Below are 18,560 nucleotides of genomic sequence, written 5' to 3'. Positions count from 1 at the left end.
GTGTGCCAAAATTAAGACTGAACTAGAGAAATCAACAGTACAGTTGACGGGAGACGGAGACACCATCATTCTGCAAAGAGGTTACGTGGTATTGTCTCGCGTTCCAGCATATCTAGCATTAGAAGATACAGCAGATCAAAAAAGTGTGACCAATCAGATAAACACTTTTCTTTAAAATTCTCTTGCTCCTAACGAAAATAGACCTGTAACTGATCTCTCTTTAAAATGATGCGTTTTTTTGAAAATTTATGCCAAATTAAGGTTACTTTTTAATCTAATTTGAAATTCTAGATTACCATATTTTTTTTCTTTCATTTGATCCTACCTGAGGTCCTAACTGTGGTAGAGCTCCAGTAAAAATAGCCCCAATGCTGGCAACACTAAGCATGGCGATAACCGCTTCTATCCTATTTGACATGTAACCTAAAATTTAAAAAAAATTCTCATTATTCAGCTTTGTGAAGTAAACTTAAATTTCATGTTATCAAGGCGTTCTTGAATTAACATTGTTTTACTTTTGCCTTTTGATTCATACCTCAAGCTTGCTATTCTAGTTTTTTTGTAAAAGATAAGCATATTTTATGAAATTATTTACAAACTACAAATCACAAAAGATTGTGGTACTAATGCTTTGATCTGTTTCATCATCTTAAAGCATGACTAGAGAATCCATATACATTGATCGATAATTTGAGCATACGCAATACACTTACTGCTCTATTTCTTTTTTAACCTTCCAGCACGCGCCCGTCTTATTTTTTACGGCATCCGTTATTTTACCGTTTTTGGCACGAAAAAACGACAGAAATAAATGAATATTGATAATAAATTTGTCAAGAAATAAAATATTAATCTTATTATTGCAAAATACAAATGATATCACATTCAAATATAAGTAAATTGTTTTTAAGATTTTATGTTAGAGAGATGAAAATGCAATGATGTATTTCATTATAGAACATTTTAAATCTGTTATTTAATAATCATATTTTAAAATCGAAGTTAATTTTAATTCATAAAAGACAAGTATAGGCAATAAAAAAGGAAAACACCTTGGTAGGAAAAAAAAAGTAAGTTTAGCATTTCTTACTTCTGCAAGGAAATTTACTTCTTTTACTGTTTACAAAAGCGCATTTTAAACTAACTTTAATGTTTTTATTTATTTCTAAAAAATAGGAATAAAAGAAAATAAGGAATGGAAATCGCTATTTATTTTCCGAATTTTAAAACACGACCACGCGTGTGTCGTAACTTTTATGAAAAGCTGCCACGTAGCACAAAAGCCCAGTTAAAAACAAGTTAAATGACTTCCTGTTTGCACATTCCATAATGTGGGGAAGGGTATAGAGGAGGAATAGAAATGACCTTCAGACGTCTCAGCTTCGATATGCTAAAAGTGTGCATTAAAAACTGAATTGGTCGTAAATTTTGCGCACACGCGCTTGCTGGAAGATTAATTCAAAATAAATATAACATTTCGGCATGATATCTCGTATATAACATAAATATACAAAAAATATACAATTTTAAATGTAACATGATTAAAATAGTTTTATTATGCGTAAAAATAAAATTACTCTTGAAATCTTTATGAAACTTGTACAAACTAACCTTCTTTGAAAGTATAAACTGAAACTCAAGCTGAAGCTAAGCAACTTATCGTTGTGTTCAGTATGAAGACAGAGAAGCGTAAGATGGGTGTAGAAGACTCAGAAAAACATTTTATTAAAATTCAGAGCTTTAACTGAAGGCACTCTTGTGCTTACAAATCCAGGCAGCATTTATGGCGTAACTCAAAAGAATGAACTAAGTTGCAAGTTAGCCAAAGGTTACACAAAATGTTGGCTCAAACGTAAGCAGGCGTTGAGAACACTGATGACAAGTATAACGCAATGCCGTAGACAGACAGCCATCGAAGAGATTCAACTAGTAACGTGGCCTTCAGCAGGCGAAATACGCTCGATTAAACAATCTAAAACTTCCCTTAAATAGTACCTTTTTCTACCACATTTGAATACGCGAGAACTGAAATTTGCATTCTGGCAGGAAAATGGAAAAGAAGAATAACAGTAAAACTATTTAACATAAAATAACTGGTTAGATGACAATAAATAAATCCTTACAAACTCCAAACAAAAATATTATTAAAACTTTTAAATATTAAACATCTGTTGAACAAAGATACTGAAACATCAGGGACGTAATACTCATTTAAAACGCTAGTGGAAACTCAAGTAGATCTAGCATGAAACGACTTTACTGTAATAAGAAAATGATATGTATATTGCTTCTATGGAAAAAAAGTTAGTCATGATATATTTCAGAAAACTTGTTAGACGTGAAAAAAAGCTGATATGTTTTGTAAAACTTGGAATAAAGAAATTACAACTGAATGCTAGCGGAAAGTAAACTGTATATCAAATTTTATAAATGATGCAGAAAAGGTTCGAACTTACATTTCCCGAATAAAGTAAAACTTGAATATATTTGCTGAACAATTCTCATTTTTATTACTTCGGTTTTCAATTTTTGTTCTAAACTTCCTCAAATGGAAGTTCTCAATTTCTAAACGCACTCATGTCCATAAATTAAGGATAATTCACAATCACACGGAAATCGAACTCGAAAGTGAAAATTTCACCTGTAGAATTATCGCAAACATCTTCAGTAACAATATGCAAATTACAGGAAGGTATCAGATGACGCCGATAGTACGTCACAATAACAAGAGTGTAAGAGGTAACAAGGATGTAAAATTGTTCACAAGCGTTCTGTAAGCCGCTGAGTGTCACAACCGAATAACTATGACTCAGAGGATCCAGGTGGATGATTTTTTACGTGGTAGAATTATCGGCCACCTGGGAATGAGGGGGGATACTTAGATGGAAGGATCCGAGAACATTACAATAGCTCAAAGTGTCATCTCTAGGCTTCGATTCCAAACTGATGGAAATGTCAGTAGACGTTACAATACAGGTCGGCCCCTCCTGAGTTACAACGCCGAATAACAACCGGTATTTGGCAGTAACTGCCAAAAGAAAAGGACAGAGTACAGCATCAGACCTGTCTCGTCAGCTATCGTCAGCCACGGGTGCGACAGTTTCAAGGCAAACCGTGTACGGACGTTTGAGACAGATTGGTCTACATGCTCGCAGGCCTGTCAGATGTGTTCTGCTCAAGGCAGCTCATTGTCGCCAGCGGTTAGCCTGGAGTAGAGAATATGCAATGGGGCCATCGTCACAGTGGGCTTGTGTGATATTTTCCGACGAGTCCAGGTTTAGCTTGATGCTGATTTACGTCGGATTTTCATATGGAGAATTCCAGGTACCCGCTACCACCAAGACAGCATCATTGAACGACACCGTTAAGGTGGTGCAGGACTACTCATTTGGGTTGGGATTATACTGGGCTCCAGAACATATCTGCATTTTCAGATCGGAATCATGACAGGCAAAATTTATCGGGACATCATTCTGGAACAACATGTACGTTTGTTTAGTGGTGCCATAGGCGCAGAATTTGTGTTTATGGATGACGACGCCCGTCCTCACCGTTAAACTTGTAAAGGAATGACTTCAGTCTGAGGATATTACCCATATGGAACAGTCAGCATTCTTACCTGATTTGATTCCGATACAGCATGTGTGGGACATGCTTGGCCGACTAACTGCAGCCGATTAAGCACCTGGAACTTCGGAGAACATTGCTTGCTGAATGGAGTAAGTTTTCTCAAGATCAGCTCGATAATTTGGCACTCAGAATGACTAGGAATTGTACGGATTGTATTTCATCGGCTGGGAGACACACAATGTATTAACCATCATACCAACCATGTAATGTTAAGTTTTTGTAAGGGAGATTTTTTTGTAATTGCTCGCAGGAGCAAAAACCGTAGTTTTTATGAATGGTATCATGCATACGCCATCTTTTTTACTCTTTGGGCTTTTAAGTTTATTTTGTGTCTGAACCTTTATTTGCCGAAGCTGGCATTATCCTTAATATGGACATGAGTATATTTTATTACTCAAAATAGAAGCAAAAATTATTATTAGAAAGAGGATGTTTACATGCACATTTAATAGTATAAATACTGACTACACAAACATTTTAATGTCAGTCAGTATTTTCTGTCAAAACGAATTTTTAAATCTGGGCTAACGACAAAAATGTTGATTGTTTAGATACTTCGTGATTTTAAGAATCGACACCTAGTAGAATCATATCATAGTAATAGCAGCGGCTTTTTTTAAAGATTTTCAGGTCCTTTTATCCTACTAATAGACTGGGCAAAAAAAAAAAGAAATATTGCTTCACCTAGCCACAACATGTTTAATTGTATAAATATATAATAATAGTAATTGATATTTATATTCCTCAAATGTCGAACTGAAATTTAAATTCAAACTTTTATTATCATTAAAATTATTGAATTTTCGATGAAATACTTTTCCATCACCCGTATTTCATTGCGTAATGGCAAACAGCACATCTAGTTGATCAATGTTAACGAATTTCGCTTACTGCTCATGCTCAATGGTAAACCGTTGGCATGGGAGGAAACACCGGCGACTAATTAACCCATTAAATGCCAAATTTTTATTTCATCATTTATTTCTGTTAGTTTACATCTAAATAATAAGAAAAACATGTTTTTCTCATAAATGCATCAATTTTTTTTCAGAAATTTTAAATTTAAGTCCGATCCCCAAATGGGGATCATAGCTGATACTATCTACGTTTAATGCCACCGTTCAAAACAGTCTACGTGTAATCCAACATTACATTTTCCACATTGTTTTCTTGCATTTGTTTTGCGCACTGCAGATTTTCTTTGTTTACCGTTTTCGGTCTGTTCAATATAATAATTACCAGATGTTCTGATATCAGTAGGAACACGATTAATTGATGCTTTAGTGAAAGAATTCCTTCCATCCCTTTTTGCATCTGAGAGTTCTGAAGATAAAGCAGGATATCCTATAGCAACCAATCCTCCAGAAATCTAGCAATGGAATTTTATCATTTGAAATACAATACAGTGCGTGGGCGTTAACCAGTGTTAGGTCGATGGCATTAGTAAGCAAAGGAAAGTACCATTTTTTTCCTCTTATTCTGAATCTGTATTTTTGAACATTCCAATCCATCTTGTCTACTCCACCCATGTATTCGTTATATTCTAATATCAGTTTGAGTTACGGTACTTGAATATCTTTCTTCTTTGTTCTACTCCATCGCTTCACCTCTGATATTGGTTCGATAGTTTCATGATTAGACAGAAGCCTTACACAACTGTTGTCGTTCCACGTGATAGCTAAAATTTCATTACGGGAGTCAAATCTGTAGTCATATGCCCGTGTTCTTTTTTCCTTATCTCTTTGTCTGTTGCAATAGGGAATTTGTTCATTCTCTTGAATCGAACAGTTCCTGTTGCTCTAACGTCAATGTCCTGCAAATTTTTCATCAGAGAAAATCCTGTGAAAAAATTGTCGAAGTAAACTTTATGAGCATTTGGTGTCTGAAGAATAGATACCATCTGAAGGCCAACATATGTCCCAAGCCCACTGATGCTTTCATCATCTTCTAATTTATTTGATTTGCCTTCATACTCTTGAGTCTGATAACGATATCCAGTTTGTGAACAACAGATAGCCCATTGTTTGAACCCAAACCGCACTGGCTTACCACGTATAAATTGTTTAAGGTAGTGATATTCATAGTAACGAACCATTTGTTCGTCAATGCTCAAACTTTCAGAAAACACCCCAAATTGTTGAAATTTGTCATTCAGCTTGTCAATCAATGGCCGAATCTTGAAGAGGTTATCACGTTCACCTAGTGGAATCCTTTCTAAATCGGAGTTGTCACTGACATGTAGGTACCGTTTAATTTCCAGATACCTATTCCGACTCATGCATGGTCTAACACACAGAATGTTCATGTCTTCATCTTCATACCAATATAATTGTTCTTGCGGAAGTGAATGATAGCCAGTGAAAAGAAGTATTCCAATAATTTTTTTAGGCAGTTATCAGAAAGCTGAAATTGATGATTGTTTTTCTGTCTGGCGTATATTACTGGACAATATAGGTGACAGTTTCATTATCAAAACGTATTTCAAAACACTCTACCAGGGATTTTTCCTAAGTTTTCTAATGACATCATTTCGCCTTGTCTTTATAACGTCAGAATTTTCATATCGTTTCAAGTACTTAGGTTGCTTCTTTTTCCAATTTGACGTCAATAATTCTCTTCTCTTTTTAGCAGGTGGTAAGACGGTACCTTTTGTTACTTCATTTGCTGAAGATTCAGTTGCATTCACTAAAACATTTTCCTCAAATCCTGCCACACGGTGAATTTCAACACACCCGGGAACATCAAGTGGTTCTTCATCATCAATTACGTTGTCATCCATGTATTCATTATCTACTCATCAACCCGCACTGGTGGAATTTCAACAATATCTATGGGGCTATTATAGTCAGATGCATAAAATCATCAGAATTTACAATTTCTTTTAAAGAAAGATATCTTTTACGCGACATTTCCTGGAAAAAAAGAAAACAGTTTTTTTTTTACAATTTTAGTCAGTATCAGCTATGATCCCCAAATGGGAATCGATATATCTAGGTTCATTGTACCCATCCAAATTACAGTATGAGGATAAATAATGTATAAATACATTTATTACTTACCAGTGATCAATGGAAATTCAGTACAACAAAAATAATTGTTCCTAAGTAACTTTTTTGTGCTTTGAAAATAACCGTATTATTTTTCTCGTGAAAAGCAACGAGAGAGCAAGAAAAATAAACCCGTGAGCTCAACTAACTGAGTCCACGTGTTTGTTTAAGATTTCTACCCTTAGTTGCAATCTTCAGGAAAGCATGACCACCCGTAAGGGACCACCCAGGTGCAACATGACGTCACAATGTATACAAATGTAGGCGATCCCCATATGGGGATCATGGCAGGGAATGAGTTAAGTATAAGAAATCCTACACAAGCGTGTCTGTCATGTATGTCTTATCGACTGTTTACAATTACAATTCAACGGAAATTTGTGCTTATTGCATTTGCTTCTGTTGCATTTCATTTTTGTCTATTTTGTTCATAAACTTTACATTTAATATCATTTTATAATAATTTCTTTGACTTTAATAGAGTAATTTAAACTGGATTTATTCCTTAATTTGTTAAGGTATACAGGAATGGAACGTATGGTAAATACTCAATTCTTTTATTCCTCGGAAGTATTGTAATTAAACATTCAGCTAATATATCTTGTAATGTTTCCTATTTTGTAATCCTTCTGAAACGAAAACTTGCGTAGTTTACAATCGATATTTATACTCCAAGTAATGAAGCAACTTACAACCTAACAATTTTTAATACCAGAAACTGCTTACACTCAGATAACACAATATCAACCATATACCGTATTTATCTCCTTTTAAAATTGCGCCAAATTCTCTTCTGGGCATGCACAGTATGTGAAATTCGTTTAACATGGTCAACTGAATGTGCAGTCTGCCATTACGCGTATTTTATTGGTACATTAGATTTTAATTTTTATGCATTCATTCAACCTTAAGTTGCTCACCAATGCGTCGTTTTTCAAAACATATGCCTGCATTGATAATTTGACAGCATTCTTTTGCTGTCATATTCAAAGAAGTTAAAATATTATTCTCTTCAAATTATGACATTATTTACAATGGTTATAAAAAGCGTTAAAACAAAATGGTGTTTCACAAACTGCTAAAGACGACTGAATAACGATAGTTTCCATTAACTGCACGTTTGATGACCAACTTGGCTTTTATTAAATTTACTTTGATTTCTACCTACTTTATTGCAAAAACGGGATAATTTCCTTGCACAGTTCTCTAAAGAAAAACCCTTTTACCTAGCAGGAATGGAGAGTGAAATAGATTTATATAAAGCATTCACAAAGTATTTTTAAGGTATGGCACAAAACGTGATATTTACACTCTCTAAATAATTTGAAATGCTCGTAGTTCTTCCGTTTCGAATTGAGGTAAATAAATTTAATTTTCACTTTAACTAAGTTTTGTTATCACCACGACGAAAGATAATTATAAAAACAAATAAAAATAGGGATTTTTCATATTGTTTGTAAAGGAATAATCTTATATCATAATTTATAAAAAGCTTATACATACAAGCAACAACGTCTCCTTTTTTCAATCCAAACTTCCGAAGAGCTGCGGCATATAACCTAGCTTCTTCGTACATTTCTGCGTAAGTAATTGTTTCGAAATTTCTGTCTTCACCTATTAATAAAATAAATTAAAGAAAATTTAAATAATATTTGACTTTGTTTAATTTAGCAAAACATAATAAGCATAATTCTAGTTAGCAAACCACAATGCTGAATAGTTTAAAAATAAAATAAAGTAGTGTTTTATACAACAAATATTACAAATTTACTAGGCACCTCCATGAATACAAAGTTGCATTTAGTTTTTTGCGCATGAAGTTAACATAAAATTTTAAATTAAATTCAGTGAAATTACGGTACATAATTTACAGTAGATAATTCTAAAAAATAAGATAATAATGACGTTTAAATTTTGAAAATTATTTGCTAATTAAATCGCAGGTTTTGCGAAAATCGCGCGGATGATGAAAATATGGCAACACTTTTTTAACATAATTTTGAAAGTAAACCTTAATGCAGGTGACAGATGACGGAGGACGGGGACGCCTGGTGTTTAACGGAGGTAAACAGGCATATGTCCCAAAACCTTAATGCAGAAAACTTTCATCCTTGATTTAAGTTCAAGTTTGTTTCACTCTCTTCTTGTCGCAGCTGTCAAATTACAAGACACCTAACTGAGAGCACATTTGAGGCCCGCACTTTTTCTCTCTCACTCTTTTTTATTTTTTTAAGCCATTCAGAAATCTTGAGTGTACTATAAATGAAAAAGGGTGAAAAAAAGCAGGTTTCCCATAAATGTTAAATTAGATTTAGATCTGATAATATAACTAACTGATCTCCTTTTTAAATATCATTTCAATAATCAAAGGTGCTCCTCAGCGAGATATTTTGTTCAATAACTTAAAAAAAAGAATTAGCTGCGGTGGTATTATATAGCGTGTGTGGATCAAGGGATTCTCAGTATGCCAGAATATTCAAAATTCACCAACAAATATGTGGTGAACAGTACAATGTAAACCTCTTTCCAGACCACTATATTGCTCTGTCTGCAGACATATCTCGTATCCGTTTTCTAAAATTTCTTTCGTGTCGCTTCTCCTCCTTTCTTTGAGATCTTTTTCCTTCTTTTGATCATTACATGACAATACGAAAATGGAGAGCTAAAGTTTCACAAATGTCGTCCTTCTTGGTACTACAAATTGATCGATAATAAGGATTGGATGTGATTTTTATTCTTTTAATCCTTTGCTATAGAAAGCAGTTACACTATTGAACAATTTGTAATACAATTTCTGTTAAGTTCCTTTTTGAGCTGCTTTAGAATTAAATATACATGCTGCTTTCAAAACTATGGTTAGTTTTCTTCTACCACATCAAATATTTTCTGTATATCTTATGTGCACGTGACTACTCTCCATGGAATCAAACGTGGATCATAGGAAGTGCTAGTGCTCTCCTATTGGCTGACAGAAACCCTCCGATTGGCGCCCGGTGAATGACGCCATATTGAACCCTTCACAGATGCATACTTGTCTAGACTAGCTCAGTTAATCCTGTAATACTGTAGTGAGATGTTGTGTGTCACTCTGATATAATAAAGTGATTCCGATGTGGAGTACCAATTCTTGCTTGTATACAAGGTTAGCAGCGTTTAGTTTTTTATTTATATATCAACTGAAAAATTTCCTTATGTCTGCCTCTTCTAGTTCACATCTGAAGTGCTTTAACAGCCCCAATTGATTTTGTTGCATATGTGGCAGTTTTACAATTCTTAATCAAAAACAAACATCCATACATCTATCAGGCAAGCCTATCTTACCTATTTCAAAGTGAGAATTGGTGAACAAGACAAATCATGGGGTTCTTATAAAGTGTGCAAGCAACGTGTCGAAGGTTTACGGATGTGGATGATGGGAACATATTTTAAATTTCCATTTGATAAACTTAAGATTTCGAGAGAACGCAGAAATTTCTCAAGTGACTGTTATATTCTATAATGAAAACGTCAAGATATAACAAGAAAAACAAATGTCAAATAGAGTATCCTAATTTTCCTTCAGCTATATGCCGAGCGCCTCACATATCTTAAATCCCAATGCCAGTTTTCAAAAAATTATACTATCTTTGGAAATACAGGAATACGATTCAGGTGAATATCGAATTGACCCTAACGATGAAGATTTTGAAACTGAAGACTATTTTGTTCTTAAGGAATTTCACCAGCATGAGCTAAATGATTTGGCACGAGATTTGGGACTATCCAAATAGGCTTCAAAGCTGTTACCAACAAGAACAGCTTCGAAGTGGTGATGGATTTGTATATTGCAATAACTTTCATGGTTTAATGAAAGAGTTGAAAATTTCAGCTTGTAACTCATCTCAATGGCGCTTGTTCATCGATAGCTCAAAGCGAAGCTTTGTGTACACTTCCATTGAGTGTGTTCTCCATCTCAATGGAAATTTATTATTCAATATACCATTCAATTCGTTTATGAGAATAATATGTAAGAAAAATGAGTCACGCATTTGTTGCAGTATCACATGCACCAATGGATCATCTGTGTTGACCTAAAAATGGTCTGCTTCCGCCTTGGCCATCAATGCGGATACACAAAGTATCCCTGTTTTTTGTCCATGTGGGACATCCGAGCTCATTAAAAGTATTGGATGTCGAATTGGCCACTAACATTTTATCTTGAAAACGGATGATCCAAACATTGTACGTCACTCATTTGTCGACAGAACAAACGTATTATTTCTACCTCTGCATATAAAATTGGGTTCCATGAAGCAATTTGTCCATGCTATGCTCCTTGAAGGAGACTGTTTCAAATATCTCATTTCGGCATTTCCTAGCCTGCCATTTGGAAAGATAAAAGCCGGAATGTTTGATGTTCCACAGATTCGGCAGCTCCTTGAACATTTCATCGGAACAATGACAGAACTTGAACAGAACTTGAACATTGACAGAACTTGAAAAAGATTTTCTAGGAAATACACAAGCAAAAAATTACAGCCAAATCGTCCAGCAACTTTTGAAGAGTTTCAGAATGACTTGCTGCAAAATGAGCATCAAATTGCATTTTTTACATAGTATCTTGATAAGTCCCCGAAAGCTTTTGGTGCAGTCAATAAAGAACAGGGTGTGCGATTCCACCAAGATTTGAAGGTCATGAAGGCACGGTACCATGGTAGATGGGATGCAGATATGGTGGCTGACTATTGTTGGAGCATCAAGTGAGAATGTACGCAGATTAAACACTCCACAAAAAGCCATGAGCGAAAATATTTACCTTAATATGTATGTTTACCGTTTGGTAAAAATCGTTACTATTTTTATGAACGAAATTTAACTCGTAGTAACTATGTACACTGCTCAAAAAAAAAAAAAAAAAAAAAAAAAAAAAAAAAAAAAAAGGAAAAGTGCTATATCTCCCGTTCTACTGGGGCGATTCACGAAATTCAAATTGCGTTCTTCATGTCTCGAAAACGTGACTTGGAATATATATTAGATTTATATATAGCACTATTCTAACATAGGTATTTTGACACAAAATCGGACTTTTTCTGAAATAACATACCAATTTTTTTACATATTTCGATTCTACGACTTAAAGTATGCCAGAATACCAAGTTTTGTAAAAATCGTACGAGTAGTTTTTAAAATATTAGCTCTCAAAATTTTAGCTCCTCAATGTTAATTGAATTTGGCAAATATTTATTTATATCTCTTTTATTATTAAACTTTTTTGATTTTTTCTCTCAAATTTCAAAATTTAGGTTCATTCCAAATAAAATTTACCCATTTTTTGTGTTTTATTTTTTAAATTTCTATTTTTAAATAATTTTTATAAATTTTTCGAAAAAAATTTTGAATTATAACCTATAAAATTTTTACCATCATCTTAAAGTAGGTATATTTTTAAGCACATCTGCAAAAAATTAGACTTTTTTATTCAAAATTTTCTAAGATATACACAAATTTACATATTTTCGCGTTTTGAAATTTGACATCATTTTTTTTTTTTTGAGCGATAATAACGCCAAATGTGGTCTATGGATTTTTGTTACACTGTATTGCCACAGCTATTTTTAACCTTAAATTTCAAGTAAAATTTTACGAAGAATTAATTATATAACATTTTTTCCCTCAAGGATGCGTAATAAATATTTATTAATACTATATGAAAAGCTATTTTTTAAATAAATTTTTTAATAATTTTTTAAATTTCTCTCTTTTTTTTTTTTTTTTTTTTTTTTTTTTTGATAAGAGTAAATTTTTGTAAGAGTAAATTTTTACCTTCGGCGTTTTATCGTCTGCTGCTTTACTTCGTTTAAATCGAATTGTCTAAAACTGAGAATTTTCGTTTGATGTTTATTTGAATTTTATGACATTAACTGCACTATTTATTTCTAAACAAACTGATGCTTTTGTAGTGGCTGAAAGAGCGGCTGGTACTATCATCCATATTTTTAAAGCACGGTATATTTTTATAGAAACATAAGATTTAGAATAATCATTTTTATAAAAGTCAAATTATGATATAAACATACAACCCTCTAGAGACTGAATTAAAGAAGTTCAATGGTTATGTAGAAATGATCTGCAGCTACTTAATCGCTGGATAAGTCAGCAGATTCTGTGGACAAGTAAGAATAATTATATAAACGACACCCAACATTCTGAATTCAATTAACAACGAGGATACGATGTTTATTAAATGAATTCAAGAAGCTTTAAAACATAAAAAGCAACTCATTTTTATACTAAAATGTATTTTTGTGCGTAGCGTATTTTCATTATTCTAATTTAAAATTCTAATAATTCTTAAAATTCTAATTTAGAATGTAATTGTCAAGAACTGAATCCTAATCATCAGTAATATAATAAATAATTATTACGGTTATTAATAAATCCTTCTTATAAAGTAATTGCAAATATTTCAAAAAACTTTCTGTCTGAATGCAAATATTTTTCTGTGCAAATATTTTTAATTTTATATTAATCAAGATTGCACACGATATTATTTATTTGCACTTCAATTCTTAACGTCAGTTCTAGTAGAAGTTACAAATCAATTATATTTAATTAAAGATTGGATTGGATTATTTAATTATGGCAAAGCACACGAGGGCTATCTGCCTAAAGGGAGGGATGCCTTCGTGGAGGACTTTCTAAGGTAAACTGGCTCGTATACACGTTACACATCGGGAAAACCACGAAAACGCTCATGCAACCAGCCCGTTCGCGGGATTCGAACATCGGACCGAACTACCAGTGATCAGCGTCTTTACCGCTCGGCCGCTGGTGGGCTGTTTAATTAAGGAATGACCATCTAAGTTTAGAAACAGCGTACCGTAACAGCAATTCAATTATTGGCGCCGTATCTTTCATGTTACTCCCGATTGGCATGTTACATGATTTTTAATGAGTATTCGGGTTTTTGCTAGTAACTTCACTTGGAAATCGCGATTAAACTAGGTTAGTTGGTTATTTGAACATAGAAAGAACATGGGAGCTATTTGATTAAGATGCTTTCATAGAGAACCTTTGTAAAGAGAACCTAGAAAACTACGAAAACCAACCATGCAGCCTGGGTTCGAAACAAACAATTAGTATTTAACAATCTTCAAACGCTAGGCAACTGGTGAGGCTCCAATTAAATCTCCAATTTAATATTTTATTTGTAAATATTTAAAATATTGTTGTATTCTTATACATAGAAATGAGATTTTAAGTTTTGTTAACTCGTTAGTAAACTACCAAGTCGTAGTGCAAATGAATATTCAATTTATTTTGCAATAATTGTATTCAGTTAATATTCTTGGAATATGAGGTAAAGAAGGAACGTTCTCGGAAGATTAAAGAAGTGTTTAAATCCAGCGATATTAGGTTTGTCTTACAAGCTCAGGATCAAAACGATTCTGCAATTGCCCGAGTAGTTGACTTGTAAATGGCTGTGAATTAAGCAGATGACTTTTAATCTTACGTTTTCAGTCAGAAAACGTATCCCCCCCAAGAACAAAGTACTTTGTATTGCACGGCAATGCATCTTTTCATTATTCAATAACCAGTCGGAGAACCGCTTGTGTGCCGAAAATAAGTATGTGTACTCAATCGTCCTGCAAGTTCTTCAAATTTGTCTTCTTGTGATTTTTTTTCTTTCCTAAAAACTAAAGTTGCCTCTCAAAGGAAAGTTTTTTTGACATTGAAGAGACAAAAGGAGTATGACATCTACTTTTCGAGGCATGTCAAAAACAGATCTCTACAAGCCTTCTCTTCCATTACATGTTGTGCAGTCAGACAAAAAGTTGTATCAGCGTACATTCTATAATCTATTTTTATTACACTCTGATTACTTTATTAACATACAGTGAATATATACTAAATCTTTTACTTTAGCTTAAGTAATTCGGAATTTTTGACGGAATTGTTGTCGGAACTAGGACTTAGAAGATAAGTCAAATTAAATATTTCGATAACCCAATAAATTCAAGGTTGAAGTTTCAATATTTTATTTTCGGAGGGAGGGAAAATTTTTTCAGTTTTGGTCCATTATCCTAAGTATATTTGCTTCGATTCTTTATTTTCCATAAAAGCGAAACATTTACGCTTGGTATACATATAACGCATAGCTCCAAATTAAAATTTAATAATATACAGAGTGGTTATAATTAAAGTTCCACATTGAAACGGTCATAAAAGGAAAACTACTAGATCAAATGTTATCAAACTTGGTAATGATGTAAAGGAGGCCATGGGAATTTATTTTCCGCGAAAAAAAGGAAGTTCGAAACCTCACCACCAGGGGGAAAATGGCGCTGTATGCAATATTGTTAAACGAAATGTGGGTCGGAATCTAACTTAACCTTTTGTTACACGGGTTTAATATGTTGTATACCCTTAAGAATCTTTGAAGTAGGCAAATTACCATTTAAAAGCGTTAAATTCGATAAAAGTCGAGTGCGCCATCCGTGTAAGTGAGAAATTCGTCCGTGAAAATCACGAATTAGCGATTAGAAAGTGTGAGATCGCAAATCACTCGCACAAGTGCGTACAATCTGGAAATCGTTTTCTTACAGATCGCTAATTTGTAATTTTTGAAGCCTGAATTCGGCCCTAAAACATGAAGATTCAAAACGCTTGTAGCGTTGCGCGCCTCCAACTTGCACGCAACCAAGAGATGACTGTGAAAACTGGATAAAAGACAGAGTCTTGTTAAGGGTTTAAGTCCCTTTTTATTCAACGTAATAATTTACAAGTGCGTGCTCTTGACGCTCACAAACTGCGCCAACTCGGCGGTCAAATAAAAATAATAACCTGAAAAGAAACTAAAGACAAGACTCTAACTACGAGGCTCTCTAAAAAGTAACTAACCTCACCGTGTTTTACAATACCGCTGCTAATTCAGCAAACTTGAAGATCACTTGAACGATTAACAATTCTTCCAGGCCAGCACACAGGCCGAAACGCGGGGTTCTTCAATTTCTGGCTAACTACCTCCGCGCTCGTGAAGTAAGAACAGCACACCTTGAACTCGTTTCCTTTCTATTTAACTCAGAATACTTCCGCTGATAATTTGAATCCTTGCGCGTTCTACTAAACGTTACATACTCTGGCATTGGCAGTTCCAGGGGAAAGTAAGGCTTGACAGGAAAGATAGTTTAAACTTAAAATAAATGTTAGTTAAAATAAATATATACCCTACATTTGCCGCTGCCAGAATTCGGAAAACTTGGAAGCAGGTCCTACAAACGACCTGTTGTAAGTTTCTATAATTCTGAACTAACTCTCGAGAACCTCGTTTACACAAAAAAATCTTATGTAACAAATTGTATACTAAAATTCTGTGTATACTTATAACTCTCTCTTCTTACAGCAACTTTTCCTGGACTTCATCAATCAATCTTGGTCTTTTCCTTCCAGCATCTGGAAGGAATAAGTATCAGTATCTTTCTAAATACATTATAATGTACACTTTCTTGACACAATAAATTTTTGTTTTTAAACGATTCGTTTTCCTTAGTTATTGCTTAATTCACATTCATTCAATTTTTCAAGCATTAATTTAACTTTACCTTGGCTCTCCACCATGTGTGGTGTCAAACGGGAATATTCGTGTTTTAGTCTTACAACACTTCCCCTAACCACCATGATTTGTTAGAATTCAACGACCAAATAGACACACCTTACTCGACATTCTACAACTCAATGAGCTACTTTAACATTCTTAAAAATTCAAGTGTAGGTGGAGAACCCTACAAAACACATTCATTCTAACTTCCCCCTCATTCATCTTTAAACATGCAGGCTTTCGCTCTAAAGCATGACTTTATCTACAGTTTAATACTTAAATTTTGAATTCATTCCTTTTGAGCATTTTACTTTTAGCATCTAAATTTTTATGCTTCTAGACTAAATTCTACTTTTACATTCAAGTATTTATGTACATTTACAAAATTTTAATACATATGATTTTTACAATTTACCATAAAATGAATAAGAGAAATAAATTTTTACTTTACTCATTCTTCGCCAAGCTGGCGGCACTGAAACTAAAATTCTTATTAATACAAGAATACGAAGTTATTTTTATCTTCGGCCAAATTTTGGCTTTAACATAACAGAATTAGTCTTTCGACCAACAGAAAATGCTTGTTTTTAGCTTTTATACTTAAAGAATATAATACTTTTGCCTTAGCTAAATAAAGTAAAAACAAAACTAAGTCTCAACCGAGACATATTGACTTTCGTCAAACATAGAACTTTGTACTTATGCATAAAATTTCGGAACCAAAGAGAAAAAAATTTTATAGAAGATTTTAACTTATCTTTGAGTTTTTGATGCTTGAAACTCCGTCATTCTTTTGTGGCAATATTGTTCCCAAGTTATAGGTTTCATGGACGTCAATCTTCTCCTTACTGACCTCAGAGTGTCGTCCACATTAGTTTTCTTTTGCGTCCTCTGCATGCTGGCCTCTTGGCGGAGTAATCGTCGGGCTGTTGTCGTTTCCGTTTTTCCATGGGACGGCTGGTCTTGATGTCCTCCGGTCTGGAGTCCTTCTTGAATTTCTTCTGTTCCTGGTATTTTTGTTCCTCCTGTTGCCGTTTCAGTTTCCAGAACGGCGGCCTTGCTGGCACCTGACTCTCTGGCCCTGGGCGCGTTCTCCTTGATGTATAATTTCTCCTGCGATCCCTTGTAGATGGTGTTTTGCTCTTTACCACGGTTTCTTTACGCGGTGCCTCTGAATTCTTGTTTTTCTTAAATGCTGGAGTTTGAAAGTTTTTCTTTTTTTCTTTTTGGTACCGTTGTCCGGGTTGTAGAAGTACTAGGTCTCTCTTCCGTTCTCTGCTTCTTGGGTGGTGGAACAGTTGTTGTTATCTCTGGACCTTCTACTTCGTTTAGACTTGAGTCCTGCAAGAAACTTTTAAGGATTTCAAAATCATTTGGATTATAGTATTTCTTCACCTGGTCGGGACTTGCTTTACAGACCTCCCCTCTCTCGTTCTTAAGATATAATACGACACCTTTGATTTCCTGAATTACATAGGGGCCTTCAAATTTTGGAGCTAGCTTTGCCGTAAAATTGTCTGGGGCACTTGATAAAAAAAATTTCCGCTTCAATACTTTATCCCCGACTTTAAAATCTGCTTCACGGCGTTTTCTATCGTAATACACTTTTTGCTTATTTCTTGCCGTATCCGAGCTTTTAAGCGCCTGATCAATCAGTTTTTGCACATCTTTCTCTTGCTCTCTTTGTTGCACAAAGAATAATTTATCTAAAGGCGTAATTAACTTTCTGCCTAAAAATAATTCTGCTGGGGTTTTTCCCGTAGTATCGTGATTTGCCGTTCTTAAAGCATAAGCTAATTCATTTATGTAGCCATCCCAGCGCTTGTGATGTGTGCTCACGTAACTGCGAATTATTTTTACTATGTTTTTATTCACACTTTCTGCTATGTTTGCCTGTGGTCTATACGGAACCATTTTGATATGGCGTATGCCAAGTCCATTGCATATGTTTCCAAATATGTGACTAATGAATTGTTTTCCGTTATCGCTAATGACTCGGTGCACTGTATTTTAAAATGTATCTATGTAAGAATGCATCTGCGACTGTTTTGGCTGACGCGCGTTTAAGTGGAACAATTTCTGTCCATTTTGAAAAATGATCTACTATTACTAAAAGAAAACGATTTTTATTTAACTCGCTCTGGGGGAAGGGACCAAGAAGATCTATGCCTAAAATTTCATTCGGAAATGTAGTGCGAATGCTATTTAAGTACCCGGCCGGGCTGTAATTAATATCATTTATTAACTGACATTGATTGCAGGACCTGACATACGCCGTTACTATTTTGTATAATTGCGGGAAATAT

General features: G+C 34.2%; 1 protein-coding gene across 2 annotated transcripts in view; it reads right to left on the bottom strand.

Moving 5' to 3' along the window:
- LOC118183476 (acetoacetyl-CoA synthetase-like) overlaps nucleotides 1-18,560 on the bottom strand; it is a 92,551-nt gene that overhangs the window by 45,998 nt on the left and 27,993 nt on the right. For both annotated transcript variants that reach the window (XM_085825550.1, XM_085825549.1), the window contains exons 5-6: nucleotides 8,181-8,291; nucleotides 326-423 (exon numbers count right to left, since the gene is read on the bottom strand). In XM_085825550.1, the coding sequence (XP_085681676.1) occupies nucleotides 326-423; nucleotides 8,181-8,291 (209 nt within the window). The remainder of the gene's footprint in view (nucleotides 1-325; nucleotides 424-8,180; nucleotides 8,292-18,560) is intronic.

Source organism: Stegodyphus dumicola, chromosome 10 (assembly GCF_044657685.1).
Source record: "Stegodyphus dumicola isolate Sdum_Otavi_A_Nest chromosome 10, ASM4465768v1".
In the NCBI taxonomy this organism is placed as follows: Eukaryota; Metazoa; Arthropoda; class Arachnida; order Araneae; family Eresidae; genus Stegodyphus; species Stegodyphus dumicola.
The sequence above is the reverse complement of the archived record's forward strand: the minus strand, read 5'-3'. Positions and strand labels throughout refer to the sequence as shown.